At 44.6% G+C, this 21,041-nt stretch overlaps 1 protein-coding gene across 7 annotated transcripts in view; it reads right to left on the bottom strand.

Moving 5' to 3' along the window:
- Positions 1 to 12,290: 12,290 nt before the first annotated feature.
- Positions 12,291 to 21,041, bottom strand: part of LOC139665885 (protein bicaudal D homolog 2) — a 45,595-nt gene continuing 36,844 nt past the window's right edge. For 4 of the 7 annotated variants that reach the window (XM_071544905.1, XM_071544906.1, XM_071544904.1 and 1 more), the window contains 3 exons: positions 20,599 to 20,750; positions 15,105 to 15,306; positions 12,291 to 13,445 (listed from right to left, as the gene is read on the bottom strand). In XM_071544905.1, coding sequence (XP_071401006.1) covers positions 13,392 to 13,445; positions 15,105 to 15,306; positions 20,599 to 20,750 — 408 coding nt within the window. In that variant the 3' untranslated portion in view covers positions 12,291 to 13,391. Of the gene's footprint in view, positions 15,307 to 20,598; positions 20,751 to 21,041 lie in introns of all 7 variants that reach the window. The other 3 variants (XM_071544901.1, XM_071544903.1, XM_071544902.1) reach the window with 1 other exon arrangement.

Here is a 21,041-nt window from a genome sequence, read left to right as displayed (position 1 = left end):
ACAACATGATCTATGTAGACGACTAGTGCGAGATTAATTTAGTCTCTGGGGTAATAGTGAACATTCAGCATGTCAGCCCTTTATTGGGTGACACTGAGTAGGGTAATTCTGTCCATTTCTGGAAGGCCTCAACAGTTGGTACCGTTTAGGAAAACTAGGTCACTTCCGCCTTCTGTGTGTGTATGTGTGCCTGTGTGTCGGTGTGTGTGTGTGTGTGTGTCCCTGCCAGACCCTACTATAAGCCAGGAGACCTCCAGTATAAACATATTGTGCAGGGAGGACTGCTACTCTGAACAGAAACATCCTAATAGCAAACAGTTACTTGACTCACCACTAGCGCTATCTTTGCTGTCACACTCCAGCTCACTCTTATTCCTCTGTAATAAGACACTCTGGGCTCTAGAGTGACAATGGTCGTCCGATGCAGATCCAAGGTCATTCATATTTGATTTGTACCCATATTTAAAATATGAAATTTCATATTCCTGCATTGTTATTGTATACTTTGTGCAGCCTTCGGTCTCTTGGCAGCAAAACACGTGAGACTGCTTTGTTGCAGGTGCCAAAGCAGACTTCTGTTGAAAGATGAGGCACAGTTTACAACACATTTAAATACTAGCTTGTCTGCTGCATCATCGCAATGCATTCAAGCCCAGCTATTATTAGGGCTGCCCAACTATGGCTAAAATGATACTTGCTAGATACTGTGATCACGATTATTAATTATGATTATTAGAATTGATGATCTGAGAAACAAATATTTTATTGAACTTTTTTCGCCCCTTACATCAACTTAGCGGCTACAGTGGACAATTTAGCATAAGTGAGAGGCAAAGTTTCACTTTTGGCAATACGTCAATATTCTTTATCGATTACTAATTATGGACACTGAAATCGCATTATATGATTATAAATGACTAATTGTGCAGCCCTATAGCTAGTACTGCATTCTATCTCTTGAAGACTTACTTTGAAACTGTACATCACTGTTTAAAAGCCCTCCAGAATTAACACACACACACACACACAAACATTCACACCCCGTCCTAAGCAGTGTGCCTTTCAATCACATATGAACCAGTTAAACAGGAGTGTCAATATGACACGATCCTTCCACTCCACCTATGGGAGGAACTACATCAATGCAAACCAGTTTACTGTTTCCACTCCCTCCCATTAAGTTTTAATGCTTTAAATTCTGTGTACATTCATCATCCTAATAATCCTATCTGTGCTCATTAGGGCCAAAGCTGAACACAGCAGCTGGAACTCACATCAGTCAGAAGCTTAAACCACCAAATCTAATAAAGTAATACCTTATCTAGTGCAAAGGTAGAGTTGCAGTCATTTTAACACAAACATGTCCTACTCTAAATGTCACAGCTTGACATGATGTCATGTTAGCATTGGAGCAGAATAACAGTAAAAACAGTAAACAATACATGACACACACATGCGTGCACACACACACGTACACATGCGCACACATGCACACACACATATTTCCAGTCTGTTCAAACAGCAAGATCAGGCAAGGACTTCAGGAAGGGACTCACATTTCTTCCGGCCATGCAGCACAGAGAAAAAAAACACTTCTAAAAATGGCCTGTCACAAAAGGAGTCGATCAGATCAGAGGCCCCTTTCTATTCCAACCACACACACACACACACACACACACACACTGCAGAGCCTGCTTGGCTGATGCCCTTGCAACAGCAGGGCCCACACATGACCACCATTAGGGAAATCAATGTGACACTCAGGCAGGCAGGGAAGGAGCCTGGAGCTTCTATGCCCCTGGAACTGAGTCATGCTGTCTCAGAGAGAGAAAGAGAGAGAGGGAGGGAGAGAGAGAGAGAGAGAGAGAGAGAGGTGGTAAGAGAAAAGGAGGGGAGTTGGAGAGTGATGCTTAAAGGAATACACCGTTTTGGGAGATTGGCCCATTGGCCCCATTTCCTTGTTAAGCACTGACAACATCGACACCAAAATCATACATCTGCCCCCGGTAGACCGTTGGCTCTGGTGCTCCGTGCTTTACATAACTTTGACAACACTTTAACATACACTCTATTTATAGTAGCCAACTAGCATTATCCAAAGTAAGAAGAGTTTTAGTAATAAAAAGTTTTTTTATAGCTGATGTTGCCATGTTTATTTTTGGAACTATTTCAGGTGACTAACCACATTTTCATCCACTGCCCAGTGAGTTTTAGTTGTACACAGTCTCCCATCGCCCACCACATTCACTTTCTATGGAAACTGGGAAAGTAGTCTGCGGTAGTTCAAAACAGTACATTATTTGTAGGTCATATTTTGTGGTATTTTTACCTATCTTTTTTAACTAAACTACCAGACTTTGACACATATCATTGAATTACTCATCATTTAGCTTTAGACCTGCTACAAGTTCATTTTCTCACTTTTGAGATAGTGCTAGTCGCCTACTATCGCTCAACATAGTGCATGCTAAAGTAAACAATCTACCGGGGGCACATGGATGATTTTGGTGTCCATGTTCTCATCACTTAACAGGTAAGTTGATTTGACTGTCCAACTCTCTCACCAATCTCCCAAAAACTTGGTGAGAGAGTCAAATCAAGTCGCTGAAGGTGAGGCAGAGCATCAGCAGGGGCAGATAACAGGGACAACGTGTGAGCTGAAAGTGGGAACGAGGGGAGCGGGGCAGATAATATTCTCCCCCAGTCCTCCACCCCTCCTCCTCCTCCTCCTCTCTTCTCCTGTGCTCTGTGTTTATCTAACACGCAGGGGAGATGTTTACATAGGCTTGGTTAAACACAGACGGGCCCAATCGCTTTTGTTAATAATAAATAACCTAAACAGCCAGCCAGGACAAGGCATGCTGGAATATCTAGCTGCCGCGCTTGGACCACCATCGTCCTGCATCTGACCCTCTAATAGGCTGAGAGGAGACACGTTCACCCGCTTCTGACAGAGACAGAGAGAGTGTGTGTGTGTGTGTGTGTGAGGCACTGGCAGTGTGTGAGTGTAAAGTCGATGTGACAAGGACTCCAATATCAGCCGACGGCCTAAACTAAAACCCAGAAGAAGACCAAGGAGACATTGAGATAGTCAGACAAGATCACGTAATCAAAGAAACAGGAACATAATAGGGGATGGGGGAGGCAGTCGCACCCAGAGGTAAGCTAGCTATTCCACTGCGGGTTATTTGTAATGTGGTTTATTTTAATACATTCTCCGATGATTTGATTCAAGCAGCCTTCATCCCTTTTGACCTTCACATCGAAAGCACAAAAACAAGCACACCAGTGCACAGGCTGGTCGGCTCTGAAGGGCCCCGGGCTGCTTGGGTTCCCATGTGGAGGGAATAGGGTTGAGGGAAGCTAACTTCAGAAAAGGGGGAAAAAAACATTATATTTCATCTGACAGCTGTTCCAGTGAGCAACAGACCGGCCGAGCGGAGGAGAGAGAGAGGTTTGGGAGATGCAGAGAGAGGGAGAGAAAGAGGAGGGACGTGAGTGTGCTGGGGAGGAGGGGCAAAAGGCAGAGAGTGAGAGAGGGAGGGAGAGAGAGAGAGAGAGGGAGATGAGGGGGCAGAGATTGATCTGGGACAGTGTGGGAGAGGGAAAGAGAGAAAGACAGCAAAAAAAAAAAGAGCAAGTCCTTGGGAATGAGAGTGTGTGTGTGTGGGAGAGAAACGATAGGCTGCTGGACTGCCGGAAAAAGAAAGTCAGCCGAGAGGACGGGAGATCGATTCCTCCCCTGAGTCCTACAACAAACACATTCTCTCTCTCTCTCCCTGTCTCTCTCTCTCTGCATAGCTCACCTCTGCTGCAGCCTCTGATATCGTCCCATCAGCACTTCATCTCTCTCTATCACTCTCTCTCTTACCCTCCCCCTTCTTTGTCTGAAAACTGCCACTTATTCTCAATGTCTAAGGCCTATGCAAAGATTTTAAGATTTTCGTTTTTTCTACAGAGTTTAGGTTCTCACAGTAACTCATTGTGGTTAGTTGATGGGAACATTGTTAAGGGCCAATTGCCCCAGATCTGTCATCTAAAGACCATGCTAAATACAAGACATAATACACACACACAGCCCCATATTCTGGACACGGTGGACAATGAACAGTCCTAAAGTAGGCTTTCTTTTTGGTTACGGTGTAATAGAAATGCAAATAAGAGAAGTTCCCATTCATCTCATAATCAAGAATATGGTCTCTCTCTCTCTCTCTCTCTCTCTCTCTCTCTCTCTCTCTCTCTCACACACACACACACACACTGAGTCAGTGTTTCTTACACCACACCAAGTAGTCCTCCTACCGTCCTGCAAGACGGACACAGACAGACACAGACCGACCCACACACACTTTCTGCTCATTTCTAATCTTATCCTCAGTCATCCTCTCTGACCGCATCACACACTCTCCTCCACTCAAACCACATTCCACACAGGGACAAGTCCATCAAGAAAACTGTAGCTCTTATGGCCACACACACACACACACATTGATACAGTGGGGTATGATGAATGACTCCACTAATCATCATCATCATCATTATTAACACCTCATCAGTGGTTACTGTATTGATTTCCAGTCATACAATAGGGGGTGGGGGTGGGGGTGCAGTGACGCCTTAAATTCGTCAGATTGGGGCGATGCTGAGGTCAGAGCTACTTCTTTTGGGGTTTGGCACGGCATTGCTCCTATTCTTGCCATGTCAGCTCAGCTGCCCGATGGATTCCTGCTCCTCTGTGTGTGTTGGGAAGCAGCCTAACGAGCAAAACAACTCTTCTGTACGTTGTTTTGGAGTTGATACGGGCCCGGAGCTGCCCCGTTGACAGCTGGCTAAAGCATTTTGGAATTCAAATCCTGTGCGCAATATTAGCCATAACCTTTTGAAAAGAACTGGCGAAACTGGCCAAGAGTTTTCTATATCAGACAGACACGGAGAGAATTCTAGTTTATCGGAGCTTTTCACTCACCAGTAGCTGAAACCCCCTGCATCTTGCACAAAGTTGTTCTCCAGTCTTTCTCTGCTGAACCCGTCCTTTTTTCGCTGAAATTGGAAACAGTGGCCCGGCGAACGGCGTAATAAACTCGGAGGAGTGTCTCGACTTCACAGCCCCCTTCTCCCTTTCACAAAAAAATCACTGAAGGACACTTCATGGTTCCTTCGCGAACGCAAGAGAATTTACCCGGGTCATGTTTTTTTTGCAAAATGAAGAGCACTGTTAGTCCTCCATGTAGTCCTTTCTCCTCCCTCTCCAGAAACAGAACTCTCCCCTCTGTGCCGCTGGAAAAAAGAAAATGCGCGCTCCCTGTGCGAAGCGCGCGCACACTGCCCCATTCATTGAGCGTGAATGCTAGAATGAAAGCTTATTGGAATAACAAATAACCAATTTAATGCTACCCTGCAAGATACTGCTCAAGTTCAGAAGCTTCTCGCATGGCATGATTTAGCTTACTTTATTATTTTTTTTCTTTCAGATATTTTTATCTAACAATTTCCAGATGAAACAATAGTTTTACCCTGTTTTTGTAACTCACAAGAGCATTGCATTTTAAGCCATGATATGGCCATTTGCATAACAGCATGACTTGGGTAGTCACATTAAGTCATGAAAATGATCAGACCTACTTCAAGAGATAGCTCTCCCTTGAAAACTCCACAGTTGCCTATTAGTGTGGAAAAAGACCTAGAAACACAAATACCAACTGGCATTTCTATGTCACTGCTCATGCCTTCTCCTGCTCTTTTAATTGACTGCAGTTTATTTCTCTTGAGTTTCCAGCCCACTGAATGAACGCTGTCAGCTGCCTCTGTGGATCAACGTACAGAGTGGAATAAGGAACGGATAGAGGAAGAAAGTGAATTTCCAGATGACAGTATAAATTCTCATTTCTATATCTCTTGTATGGCCCATTTCAAAGTTCAAAGTCTGATGGTCTTCTTAGCTTATATAATGACTCTATGTCAGCAGTATTTCTTCACTGGCTGAAGCCACTGGGTTAAGGTCAGATGTGGTGATGTGTCTGGCATTAGTTCCTTCTTCAAAAGGATTGTCCTGTAAGATGCATGTCACTGATGGCTTTCTTTATTCATGTGACCATTTCAAACCAATCTTCAGGAGCATGATGGTGGGACCACTAACCCTGCTCACCCCTCACTGTGTCTTGCCTATCTACCCCCCCCCCCCCCTTCTTTTTGAAACACATGTCAACTCAGCTACGCATCATTAACCCCCTTTGTAGCTGGTTCTGTAGCTGCACGCTTTTCGTCTGCCCTGAATCAGCACACACAACAGAGGGGTCTGTAATGATATGCCCCCCTGTCTGGCTGCTTGCCAGGCAGTAGGCTACTTCACTGACTGATACTCCTCTCTAATAAGCTATATAGCCTATACACTAGCATTCAAAAGTTTGTAAACACCTGATTGAATGTAGGCTACTATGTTTTTCATCATCTTAAAGCCATTTCGATCTGAAGGTTTATGCTTAAATACTTGAAATTTGTTTTTTAGACAAATATAAATAGTGAAGTTCATGCGTATGAATTTCTTTCCAAAGCCTTTGGCAAAGGTTGGCTACTTTAAAGAATCTAAAATATAAGGTAGTTTTGATTTGTTTAACACTTTTTTGGTCACTGCATAATTCCATTTGTGTTATTTCATAGTTTTGATGTTTTTACTATTATTCTAAAATGTGAAAATAGTAAAAATAAAGAAAAATGCGTGTGTCTTTTGACTGGTAGTATATATCACTTCTTCCCACAATTATAGCAGCTCATTGACAGCACTCTGATCACATCATTTCAAACATGGCCTCCATTTTTGCAGACCCAGTCACTTGTAAGCATAGAAAAAATATGTTCCCCTCCCCTCTTGCTTTAGATCTTTCCTCTTGCTGTAGAGAATTATTCTGAACATGTCAGTGCAGAGTCTGAAAGGCCAAGTGTTTTGTGGATGACTGAACTCATGTCTTAAATAGGCCGGGAGCCTTGAGCCCCTGTTAGTGCCTCCGAGTGCACAGAGCTGCCTGACTGCCAGTCTGGGGCATGCTGGCCCGCAGAAAGCAGAGGCATAGAACAGCCCCCTGGGATACATCCTCTCCTCCGCTTCCCTGGGGCTCCTGCACTCACAACCACAGAGCAGAGCGAGACAACAGCATTCACTGAGAAGGAGGAACAAGGAGAGAGAGAGAGAGAGAGAGAGGAGAGGGAAGGGAGAGGGAAGGTAAGAGACAGAGGGAGAACGCTGGGGGAGAGACTGCCAAAAAAAGAAAGGGTTGGACTGGAAGAGAAATAAGAGTGACAGAGGAAGGGCGGCTGAGCTGAAGGATAGGTGTGAAAGTCGACAGAGATACGTGTGAGATGAGATACCTAGTTCTTTTTTTTTTCACACTTTTACCCTCTGTGTGTAAATGTCTCAATCAGATGACTAATCCCACACTGGGTGGGGGCTGCAGGCCTTTTATTTGTGGCAACACAATCACTCTTTTTCAGGTGCAAATGAAAGTGTCAGGCTAATCGAATCAACACTTCTTCGGGTGTTTGACGCAGATGATGCGGTGGCAAACACACAACGCCTGCCATTTTGAGCGCAAACACACCAACAGTTTTGTGGAGATCATTCGGATGGATCCATGACTCACAGCAGGGAGGACACTCACACCCCAGGTCCAGAGTCAAGACTGTGGAATGTTTTAATGTATCATGAGGTTGAGCTCATACTCCACAGGTCATCAATTTGTAAATCCTCCTCCTGTGGTATTACTTCTGGTCCAGTACAGCTGTACAGAACTGTGTGTATATATGTGTGTGTGTGTGTGTTTGAAGCAGACATGGTGCAGTCTGTCTGTGAGCAGTGTTGTGGACTGGTGCTGCTTCTCCAGACCACCTGATGTGCTCTCTGCTCCTTCAGGCTCCACATGGATTCAGACCGTCACATGACAGCGCCAGCTGATTCACATAAAGAAGCCTCTTTGTAAGAGCCTCTGGTTTGGTATCCCTATACAAGGGTGCAAACACACACACACACACACACACACACCTATTTTAAGGCCAGTGCTAGACCTTAAACTAATTAACGCTGCTTACCATGAACAAGGACTCATGCCGCTCAGGTCTTTGTCCCTAACATCTGTGCTACAGGGACCCCAAGTGGTGAAATCCAATAGTGCACCAGGCGGGAGTTGAGACAACTGAGGAACAGCACCGCCTGCTTTTAATCCCCTCATCATCCCAGGTATAATCATAGCACCTGATTTTGAACGGGGGAGGAATTACGTCACGGAATGAAACCCACTGACCCATATTTCCTCTGCCAGCCAAGCCGTGGGTGGACAGGATATAAGAGGAGACTGGCACCAACAAAGACTCTACTGTTGCTACAGTGATGTCATAGACTGTCAATGAATAGACCTCTTCCCTCTGTCCCTCATTAAAACTCTGCCATTCAAATTCAATCAGTGGGGCATATGGCAAATGGTTTCACTGTAGTCTTGCGCTATAACTGATGGCGGTATGCGTGACACTTCTGCTCATTACTTAAACGATTTCAGATTGTGGCACTGTTAACATTATACTGACAGTGATAGTTAATGTAACCCTTTGCTCATCATTGATGTGTTCATTTAGAAGTAAATCCCTTGGAGTTTCATATAGCAGGTTCGGAGTCCTTGTATTTACAGGTACTTGCAGGCAACACACACAGAAACCCACACCAGCATTGATCCAAAATTTAAAGAATGGAATAATCTGTTTGATCTGATATGGATTATGATAAATCACTTTTGTGCCGTGTGCAAAACTGTACAGTATTCAAGATGATAAACACAATGCATTTCATAAGCATCTGAATCTAAGTATGGGTTGTTTCTTGAAATGGAGCACATCAGCACATCTTTTCCAGTTTAAATAACTGCAAAGAAAGATGGGAGTCTTAATTGGGCAGAGAAATGGCCTCCAGAGCTCAAGCAGGAAGTGCCGGGTGTATGAAAGGTCAGAAGCAACTGGCTCCGATCTGAACGTGGGCGTGTCTAGAGAGGGCAGAGAGAGGGGAGGAAAGGAAAAAGAGACGGGAGAAAGACAAGGAGAAGGGAGAGCGAAGTTTTTAAGTGAGACAGCAGAGGAGAGAGGGCGAGAGAGAAGAGAGGAGAGGAGAAGGGAAAGGGGGGAGATGGTGGAAGTGTTTTGTGCATTGTGTGAAATGTGATCATGTCCTGGAGCCTCTCAGACAGCTGGGAAGTTCCCCTGCCCCTGGCTTCCAGCTGGGAACACTCTGAGGAGAGACCAAGGCTGCAGCATCGACTGCATACTTCACTTGTTAACCCTTCATACGCTGAAGCTGTGGAGGAGCTATAAATAACACCAATGGGACACCTTGGAACTTAGGTCACATTTATTGATTTTAGCCAGTATGACTACCTTTACACAGACAGACCGCCTCTCTACTGGAAAACAAACAACACTTTCATAGGATTAGTTCAGCAGTAATACATCAGACTAAACTCTTGTCTTCTGTTCATTTTTCCCCCCCGTTTTTTTTCCCACCCTGACAAAGCTTATACGTTTGTTTTCAATTCTGTGTAAAGGTCCCATGACTGAGGAACATGCATATGACATTTAGCTGTAATCAATATGCCACTAATCATAATGCACATTATTGATAAGGAATACAGTACTGCATGACAATTCAAATAAATACCAACATACAGGTGAAGTCGTTATTTCATATAAAGATATCAAACTCTCATTATGGATCAATACTGAAACACAATATGACAATATAAAGTTTGCACGGCTAATTTATTATCACAATGCTATCGCTTCCAGCAAACAGAAAACTTTGTTTCTTTGTAATGTAAAACAGTATCTGAATTGCACTTTTTCTTTTTAGCTTCTCATCCGTATTTTTTTTTTTCAGTTTAATGCCTCAACAAACAAGCATTGGCTATAATGGCACTATTCAAGCTTGTTGATGCAAATTTTGTTTTCTGTTTCCTGAAATCATAATGCTTAAAGATGATGTAAAAAAAAAAGATCCAAGAATAAAAAAAACAAAAAAACAAACAAAACTCAAAATGGACAAAAAGAAAGTTAAATGCGCTCTCTGCACATTTTTCAACAATACTATTGATATCACATTACCTTCACCAAACAAAGCTAGAGATGTGTTTCCAATAGTACACTGATCTACCCCAATACATTACAGATGATTGGAGCATTTTGTTCAATAATAGGAGGCCAAAGGGATTTCTTTTGGTTCCCAAAGTTTGATAAAAAACAACCTTTTTCTCAATACCCCTGAATTTCCTGTGTGGATCACTGACCTACAGAATTCAATACAATTTCAGTTTTATTGAGCTAATTTCAAAACTATCATCTCATTCATGTGAAAAGGGGTAAATTCCCTTTGCACTTATTGCTGCTCACAGTCATTTTGGACCCAAAGCCCTCACCTAAAAAAGAAACATAAAATACTAGTCTAAGATTCTCCCTTGAAACAATGAAAGGCACTACTGGTCAGAAACAAAGAACTAAACAAACCAAAAAACAAAACCCCGGCACACGCAGAGAGAGCCATGGCCCAAACTACACCTTTCTCAATGACGGCTTGTCTTCTTTCAGATTCTTGATTCTTTTCAACCTAAACGGTGTACCAAGATTTGGCACGATAAACAAAGAGAGAATGAAACAATTCCAATTTGGAATTTAATTGTTGCACTTGCAGAGAATTCTGAGAGCCAGTGATCCCTTTTCAGTGGAACGCCCTCGGTAAGAAGCTAGGAAAACTGTATCATGTCACTCAATTTTTCCCCAAACACAACTTACCTATCTGAGTCAGAGCGTTGTCAAGTTTCACCGCGTTATTTTGAACTATTCCTAGGAATAATAAATACATGAAAAACCCCAGAATTTGATCACCCTGGATTTTTGTATAGAACATGGCAGTAGAACAAACATAAAAGAAAACCGACAGCATAATAAATGATGGAACATAACAATTTCAGAATGATTATTTGATGGATAAAATCTCGAGGATGAAGTCAGATAGTAGGCCTGTGGTTTGTGGTGCCTTTATGAGAGTAAATCGTCTCCGTAATTTCAATCCAGAGACGATTCAGGAGGATGTATAATCCTATTGTTTTATACATATGTAGATACTGAATAACTCACAAACCATAGTACTACCACTCTTTCCTAGGTTAATAATAGTATGTTATAGTCCTATATAATGAAAGTGCACAGGTTAAGAAAACAATAAACTAAAACAAAAAAAGATAAAACCAGACAAAACAGCTTGTTGATTTACATTGAGAAACAACCCCATTTCCCCTGGCTTCTTATTGGAGGGTTACCTTAGCCAATCACAAACTCTGGTCCGAATTTCAATCAGCAGGCGAGTTCATTGTACTTGTGAGATATTGGCTTCCAGCAGCAGCACTTGAAAATGAGAGACCATGTGTCATTCCCATACACGTCACATTTAAGAGTTCAGAAGCAATAAAAAAGGAAGGAAATTTGATTTGACTTGAAATCAGTGTTTTCATTTAGCTTTTTCATTTAAGTTTTTTGCTGTTGTTTTATGTCTTCAAGTCCAAATAGCCTATAGTGCTAACTCTTTTCGGCGAGCTCAATCAGGAGTGAGAATGGACCTTGTGTTGGTACTTCCTCATCCGCGCAGAACTACTGTAATTACTGCAAAATGGAAAAACAAACAAATGATCACAATTAGCATTATTTGTCAATTTAGAGCGACTGTTAACATGGTCAGTAGCAGGTCAAAACAGACACAATAAACGGCGGCTCTAGTTAGTCATAGCAACAGAAAAGTTTGAAGCCATGTTAGGAGTCCGGAGGCAGCCGATGTTATGTCAGGAGCATTTCTGTCATATCGGCAGGTGCTGATGTGAAAGCGCATTCATGACACGTTACCCTTTCACATTAGAGAACCAGCAGGGTGCAGTTAGGAAGCCAATGACTCACAAGTACCATGACCTTTCACCTCTAGGACAGAGCGGAATCCACGCCACAACCACGTCAAAAGGAGATGGGTCTTTCCCGTGTGCCATGCAGGTTAATGGAAATGGGTTATGTTTTTTTGACATGCAGGCTTACAACCAATCAGAAATTAGATGCAATGTATGTAAGAGAACTCAAAGGTGAAGTGGGAGGAGCCTGCAGGCAGAGGTAGGAGGAGCTTTTTTTCTAGGTGGCAAGCTGTGATGACACCAGATTAACCAGACATTGATTTCAAACTAGACGAAGTGAAGCAGGGTTTAATCGGTCTGGGGGAAGAAGGGGGGGGGGGGGGGGGGGGGCGTTCTAATCACAATCACCTTCTGGGGTGTTAGGTCTATCTACTGCTCAGTGATTCCACAGAGCCTATACAAGGGGAAGGGTTAGAGGGTCAACTAATTTGAATCAATGTCCTCTGGTTAAGTAACCAGTCGATCAAACAACCAATCTTCTTTTTTTTCCTCAAAAAAAATCACCAAGGGTTTCTCCCTCAGGAAACCCCTGGACTCATTTCTCCACAGTATCAGAGTCAGCATTGAGCCAGACATGTAGCGTTCTTCGCCAGCATGTCTAGCTTCCTTATCTCTCCTCTCTCAGGAGCTGGTTCACAATAAGAGTAGTTCTCCTTCCTCTAGTCCCAAAACCCTTTTTTCTCTGTCAGCGCAAACTGATAGAAACTGAATATATCGCACTTTTAAGCTAAGTGGATCTCAAACAGAAGAGTGATTGACCTCTAAGGAGGGTTTTTTTTTTCTTTTACCCTAATGTGTACGATAGCCTTGTCTCCATGCTGTGTGCTACAGCTTATGGATGCACACTGAAGCAGGGTTGACCACTGAGGCTGTTCCACTTTCTGAGGAACGAATAAGCTCCCTCTCCATATCTGAGAGGGAGGAATACTGTTGGAGGATCCTGCAAGATCATCACCTGAACATGATCATATCAAGAATATAGAGTTTTATATATGGGTTATTGGTAGTAGAAAAAGCATAATTCAATTCATCTTGCAGGATTTCCTCACATCAACCCTGCTTTTAGCATCATAAAGCTAATGTGTTTATGATCCACAAGCAGTACATGGATTTATCTAACACAAGCCCCACTTATATTTTTTTTTTCCTATCTGCGTAATGCTAGCTTGCAAGGGGTTAAAGCTATTCTGGATACTAAAACAGTACATTGGTTTGTCCTCACACACCAAACAAAAAAAAGAAAAGAAATTAAAGACCCTCCATTTGCAAATATCATTAAAAACAACATACACACTCGAGGGCCCTTCAGGTCAATGCTGAATCTGAGATAAACACACAGGCAAGAATCAGGAAAAACACGTGCGTGAGGACGTTACCTGACAAAAATATTCAGAGGGCAATTTTCCCCACAATCCCTCATTCTAGTTTAAAGGGTGAGTGGCGATGCGGGGGGAGCAAGCTGCTGACAATCTAAAAGAGAGAAGGTCGTCGTGGCGACCGAGCGACAAGACACAGGTTAGAGACATGAGAACAGGGTTTTCAGCCACATAACCACACAGATTATTTGAGAGGTCTGAGCGATCCCCCAAAAATAGAGAAGGGTCAGAGAGAACGGGGGGAGAGAAGGAAAAGATCAGTGTTAGCTCAAGTTCAGACACAAGGACAGGGCTTTACATCAACAGATAGATAAATATATCAAGTGTTTGGGTCGACAGGCACTTTGCCGAGTAATGTCGGTTGGTTTAGTTTGCAGATTTATTATCCAGATGCGGGTGCCTTTTTGATTGGTGCTCTTTTAGGTTCTGCTCCGTTTAAAAAAAAACAAAATCATCTTTGATCAAAACTATATTGTATCTCTGTTCACAGTAATCATTATATCCATTTTAACAGAAGTAGGAACCTGAGGCACCTATGCTGAAGTGCACTTAATTTGGGTGTGGAGATCGATTTGTCTAACTTTCTTTCTCTCGTAATATGGCTCTGAAAGAATCCACTGTAACATAATGGGTCACATGGAATAGCCCTCCTGTATTTCAGCAGACACCAAATAACTCCTCTCTTTATAATGTAGAGCCCTGTAGTACATGAGTTTGTCTTGTACCACACACCTGGCAACAGAAAAAGCATTTCAGCTGCAAAGCCATGCGATTTTACTGACCCTACTATGTTGGTGTACTAGCATCACAGCTTTAAAATTATCCTGAAAATAAACACCTGTGGTCTCAGGTGCTCCTTTTCTGCCCACTTCCAACATAAAACCATCAGCCAACCCACTTGTGAGTTTTGAATTTCTGTTAAGAATACAGCGAATCACACTGTGCTCCCCTGGCGACGGCAGCGGGAGATTGCATATTTTTGTTTCTTTTTGTTCGTGTAAACATTTAAGAGTGACCTGATTGGACAGTGGGCTACTGGGCAGAGGTCAGTCCTGGGGGGCCAGGACAGACAGGCAGGCAGGAGGAGGAAGGGGCCGTTTGAAAGGAGCACCAACGCCAACAGACAAGCCAAAGAGCAGAAGACGTCAAATGTAGTCACATGACCATCAGAACGACGTCCTCTTCACATGTCTCCACCCCCAAACGTGTTATTGTTACCAGGCAACACACTCAGGGGGACAAACAAGCACAAAAGCTGCCACCTTTTACATCATACGTACAGCACCATGACAGCGGAAAGAATAGACACTCCATAATATCCACAAAAACCCCCAACATGATCGGGGGCCCTATAATCCACATGCCGTATATGTCTACTACAGTCCCAAACGTCTAGTGCACACTGTACATACATCTGCATTCCCCTAAGCGTTTACACTAGCAGGCATGAGCAGCCGTGGGCAAATGGAGGTTAGACACACAGCAGGCTGGCCAGGGAGCTAAGCGAGCGAGTGGGGCTCTTTAACACTAAGGCAGGGGAGGCTCGGCCGGTCGGCCCCCTCCCCTCTGTACACAGCAGTCCCTTGCGGACTTCTCGGCCGCCTCAGTCGCAGTAGATCTTGTACTTCTCGCTGCAGAAGACCACGGGGCCTCCCAGGATGCCGTTGGGCATGGCGTTGTTGAGCTCTGGGCGGCCAGAGCCAGAGCAGGTGAGACTCTGACTTACGTGGGGGTTGTGTGCGGCGCCGCTGGCGGCCTTGCTGCGGGCCTTAGCTCGGCCGCTGCCTCCACGGCGGGTCTGCTCGTGGTCGAACTCCAGGTCCTCCAGGCGCTGGGTCAGGGCCAGCTTCTGCTGGATGGCCATCCGCAGCAGAGAGTTCAGGGTCTTCTTCTCATCTTCTGCTGCAGCCAGCTGCCTCTGCATCTCATCCAGCTGGGTGACATACTCGTCACAGCTGCAAGAGAGAAGGAGAAAATTGTAGTGTCAGATGCACGCTATTCTTCACACTTCAACTTTAAATTGGACTTCAGGAATATCAGCTAGATGTTAGTTTACACCATTAATATTTTTCAATGGCCTTCCAGCAGAGGGCAGTGGCAGCCACAATATTGTCAAATGGTCCATCATGAGCAAAAAGCATGTGATGGTGTTCTGTAATGTCTGCATAAAGTCTGTCACTGAATCATTACACATCCTTATACCGCATGTTTGCGATAAAGAAACCAACAGTCATGGAGACTAAGACAGTTGATCTATCTTATAAAGCATTTTCACCATGACCTTTCCCCTAGTTACACAGTGTCTTTTGCCACCACCAGGTGGCGCCACAGCACCAAGCAGCACAGACCTGATGAGACCACCAGAGCTCCTGCATCATCACTTAAGGTTTCAGCCATTTCTGATGCTCTCTATCAGACACAGCCCCACTTGTTTCCAACAGCCTTTTGAGTCAGTTTCAGCAGATCTTATAGAAGACAGAACAATAGTTTGGTCTGCCCACAGCTACCATCACTTATTGGTAATGGTAATTGTAAATGGTACACTCTACATTTCATGACCGAGCAGCAACGCATGACTCACTTTGTACCTGTACTATCCAAACCTGTTATGCAAATATATGCAAAATTTTAATGCCTGAACATACAACCGACCCAAATGTGCAGCTTGTTGGGTTCATAGGGGCACTGCTACTGGGTATGATTAACATTCATGAACAGGAGAGACATTTGAATGTAGCTTACAGGCTCTCCGAATGACAATACGGGGAGTGTATGCTTGGTGGAAGTTAAGAATGGATCACATACACAAAGGATGAAAGCATTAACCTAGGGGTCACCGAGAAGATCCTTTCTGCGTCACCTGAGGACTAGGCTGAGGCAGAGAGGGGTGGAAAATGAAGATGGAGAAAAGAGGAATGCTGCTCATGGCTCCTAGCTGTGGCTGTTCACACCTGTTCTCCATTTTTCTAGCAGAAGTGAAACATACAGTATAACTTTCCCTCCCATCTCCTATATCTGTGTGAAATACCGGCAGATATGAACTCTCTCTATGTGCCCCTTCAATATCACTGGGTGCTGCACTGCGGCATTATCGACCGTCTCGCTCTGCCCTTGCAAGTAGGGGAGTGCGCCTGGCTGGCACGTGCGTGTCTGGGGCTGGACAGGTAGAAAAACTGGGTCATCCACAGGAACGTCGAGGCGGGGGTCCGTATCACCACTCTCCATCTGCTCTAGTTCTGCTCACCTATCATTTTTATCCTTCTCTCCTTTGCCAGCCCTCTTTTTTTTCTTTCCCTTTCCATTACCTCCATCTCTCATTCATCTGTTCTTCAATTGTATTCTCTCTCCTGGCTCCTATCTCCAGCCTTTTTTCTCCCTCTCTTCCTTGCTGTGCATCTGCCTGCAATCACTCACTCTTTCTCTCTCCCCATCTTGCTCATCCCTTCTTTCTTTGTTGCTGACAAAGCAATCTGAGTGACACCCTTCAGTAATGACTGACGCACCTCTGTGAAGGGAGCGGTCGGTTACTTTAGCCAAAAACACCCTATTCTCCAGCTTTGCCCCATCAAAACCATTCAGACATAATGTGACTGGTAGGCTAGCTCACACCACTCCTTCTCTGGCTGTAAACACTCCCTGAACTTGATGGTATTATAATAATATTGACTTTACCTGGAAACGCCCTAACCTGTACTAACAGAGAAGTCCTCAAATGCCCTTAGTCTGCAAAGCCACCGTACTGAAAGAATGCAGAAATCTATTGTATTTCATGCCATTCATCCATTGTATTCCAATGTCTGCGAGCTTTCACTGGCATTTTCCAATCTGATGTTTTTATTTGGTCGGCAGTGATTGGCTGCTTGAGCTGTTGTGGTGCCGCACGTGGTTGTGCACCATGTGAACTCTGCCCTCACCAGACCACCACACAAACATGAACCATACCCTCCCCTCTTGTGTATGCAGTTTGATTCCCAGTGGGACACACACCCAGACAATAGGGATCAGTGCTGCTTCATTAAACCCAGTGTGAGATAGGGGGGCTACCCGGGACGAGGCAGTGCCCCTTAAGACGGTTCAGCCACTCTTGGGGGGGGGGGGGGGGTGAGAGGGCGTGGGTTTTCCCGGGAAAAAAAGACAAGTCTATTCTAGGGAACGGAGGGATACAATGGGGGTCTTTTTGGCCTGCTGAAGGGGTGTGGTGGCACAATGGCTGAGGGGGGCGGCTGCTGGCCTTTTGAGGATGAACAGTTGCCACATTCACAGCATTGAGAAACAGGCGCTCTGCATCTCTCTAATGAGGATTTACAGTAGCCAGAGGTCGGGTTATATGCTTTTACACAGCCATAGACACACACTCCCACCACATGGTATTTATATGGAAGTATAAGGAGAAGCTACATCCAAAGGTGTCACCACATTCATGTAGGCATGGTTCAGAGTGAGCCCCCACCACACACACACACACACACACACACACAATCTCCTCAGCTGTTGTCTTGTTGTCTGGGGTCTCATTGGTCACGGTGGGTAGGATATCATAGAGAGTGGGGAGGAGGTGAGAAGAAAATGAAAGAAAGAATGATAAGAAGTGAATAAGACTAAGAGAAGAACAAAGGCTGACTGAGGGTGTTTGAGCAGAAGATTTGACTCGGGGTACGGTCTGTCTGACTGTTAATCAGGACGGGCTGCCGCTGAGAGCATGTTGAGGCATGTCTGAGGAATGTTAGAGGCAGGGGCTTACTGTTAACATGACACCAGAGACGGCAGCTGGAGAGGCACACACACGCCTACACACACACACACACACACACACACACACACACAGAAAAAGAGACAGAGCCACACACAGACACTTCGAATACGTGCAGCTCTGTGTCTCTCTCATGAAATTCTCAGTGAGAAATGATGAATATCTCAAGTAACGTTAATCCATGAGAGAGGCACAGGCCTACGCATTGACATAATACACACACACACACATATCAGGAATGTGGGATCAAACAAAGGGTCACACAAAAACTTACACATCCATTCAATCTCACTCCATTTCTCGTCCCCTTTTTATAGGGACCACACACTTGTATCTGAGAGTTTACCTCAGTTTGTCTCAGAAATCCAGAAATCCACCTTTACAGACTTTGTCAGAGTGGCGATTACCATGAGAAAGACTGTCAAATTAGGCTCCTGTAGAGGGCTTTAACTGAAAGCCTGCCCCTTTCCTCTCATTCTTTTCCTGACGACTAGAGAACTGGGTGTTTGGCTGTGAGGAAGGACGGAAGGGGGAGATGGGGGATAGAAGGGGGGAGGGGGAGTGTGGGAAACCTCGGTCAGGCGAGTCCCTCGGCCTCTCAAAGAGTCCCTGACCCAGCCCCGCTCCATATAGGACTGAATTTACATACCAATACTTGAGTCCCATAAACAGACATAACTAATGCATAGGCTGTATTCCACCAGAAGGGGTGTGAGCCTCAAGAGCATCATCAGGGGAGGCTCTCTGTGTGTGAGTAGGAAAATACATGCACTGACGCAGAAGTTTCCATCACCTTACATGGTAGAAACTGGGGTAGATGGTAAGTGCTGCTTTCCTGTGGCCCTCAGAGCAGGACAGGCTGTAGTGTGTTATCGACATCCCAGCCTCTCCAGCAAAGGAGGGCACTGGAGAGAGAGACTGGACAGCACTGCCGTTTCACTGTAAATCTAATCTCACACCCTCACTGCAATGCTGTAATGATAACAAACGATACGAATCATGGGCCCCAGGGGGAAAGGAGGGGAAGTCCCTAAAATGACAGAGTGCTGCTCTGCACAGTGTCTGTTATATTTAGTAAAAGCAAGAGCTGGTTTTCTATTATGTCCCCAGTCCGATCAGTTTAGCATTACACCCACATCCTCTAGCCATCTGGCTCTGCACTGCGCCAAATTGTCATGACAACACAAACTCTCATATTTGCCGACGGAGGAGTTTTCCTCCTGTTACTAATTGATTAGCTACTGCAGGTATATGGAGTTACTTCAGCGAATGCACTTCGGGCACAGGTATTGAATTACTGTATGGGTAAGACGAGGGCTGCTGAGTTGCCTACACATTCCCTGCAGCCTCTGTAACCCTCGCTCTATAATACCATCCCTCCCTGCCCTCCTCCTCCTCTCCTCCCTCCCTTTCCTCTGCACAGCTTGAGCTTTGCTGTGGATTGCAGAGGAGTCTTAAAGGCAGAAAGAAAGACTGCCTCAGCACAGCCATCTGGGCCAGAGATGATATGCTGGAGAAGCGGGTATTGACATCTTAAAAAAAACCCACAACAAACCACAAACATGGAGAGCAAACTCATCTCAAACATTCAATGTTATACATTCACACTGGAATCACTAAAATCACATGTACAAGCACACACAAGTGCACAAACACACACTTTCTCACCTTTCTCACACACATGCATGCACAAACACGCACACACACAAACAAGCAGTGTGTGACCACTGCCACTATGTGCAGAGGGGCGAATGTGTAATCCAGAGCAGGCTGAGGTAGGGATTACCCACAGAACCTTTGGCCCGCTTCTTATTGGAATCAGGAAGCTTAGCGAGTGTATCGGTAGGATGTGCAGCCCCCCATCTGATGCACACACACATACACATAAATACAGGAGGAGTCACTAGTCAAAAACGCTGCTTAAGCAGCATATTTACATGATACCCAGATTATAAACCTTCTCCACTCCACGGTCAGGACCAACACTAGTAGTATCCCTTCCTGGCCCAGATTCATAAAGACAAACAATATCCTTAAACCTGTCATATTAAAATAATGCCACAGACACAAAGCTACCATATGGTAGATATGGATTACATTATGGTAAACATATCTTTAGCTTACCTAGTTGTTTTTGTGTGTGGTCTAGGTATGCTGCATGTAGTTTTAAGAATAGCTTAACATGGCAGAAGTAGCTGATTGCATGATGGCATCAGGCCTGCAGTGTTATTGTTGTCTATTTAAGTTCATGTACAGTAACACAGCATGCCAGCACGCTTTGGGACGCATGCCAAACCATGTTGGCAAACAATAAACATTACTTGTGTGCTCTGGCAGTTTCCCCTGGATAAACTTAGTGGGCAAACAGTTTTTTGAGGTCTGAATAGCATGTCTTTGTTGGTAGAGTGATAAATGCTGATGTGTCTCTTGGAGGGCAGGATGGGTGGAACAATGTATTATGGTGATGTCCACCGAGCCGTCGATGGCATGTTCTTACCGTGTGGCAAACATGGCTCGGAGTGAGGAAAAGGTAGCGGCGTCTTCCTTCAGGGCTTTGAGCTCATTCCTCAGCTTCATCATGGTCTCAGTCACCATGGCCTTCTCGTTCTCATACTTACTCTTCAGATTGGCCAGCGCCACTTCAGCTGTCTGTGGGTGGATGATAGGAACAAAAGGGTTAGACCAGTAGGAGGGGGTTGGGGGGTGTATTTCCTATCACAAGACTAGGCCAAGTAGGCCTCTCCTAATATGAGCCATATGACCCATTTCTCTCTGGCAAATGTATGTTGTTAAGGTTGCCCAGTGATTTGTAGTAAACCCTCCCAAACCTTTTGGTTGCTATTGTTAGTTAACCATGTGTGTGGTTTATGAGGGGCTTTCATGTCTCAGTCTCCACGGTGCTCTGATGGCCAGGCACAGAGTAACCACACACATCTTTTA

Source organism: Centroberyx affinis, unplaced genomic scaffold (assembly GCF_046629955.1).
Source record: "Centroberyx affinis isolate AG114_WGS23_722 - 3 ecotype Tasmania unplaced genomic scaffold, CSIRO-AGI_Caff_v1 ptg004734l_1, whole genome shotgun sequence".
Lineage (NCBI taxonomy): Eukaryota > Metazoa > Chordata > Actinopteri > Beryciformes > Berycidae > Centroberyx > Centroberyx affinis.
The sequence above is the reverse complement of the archived record's forward strand: the minus strand, read 5'-3'. Positions and strand labels throughout refer to the sequence as shown.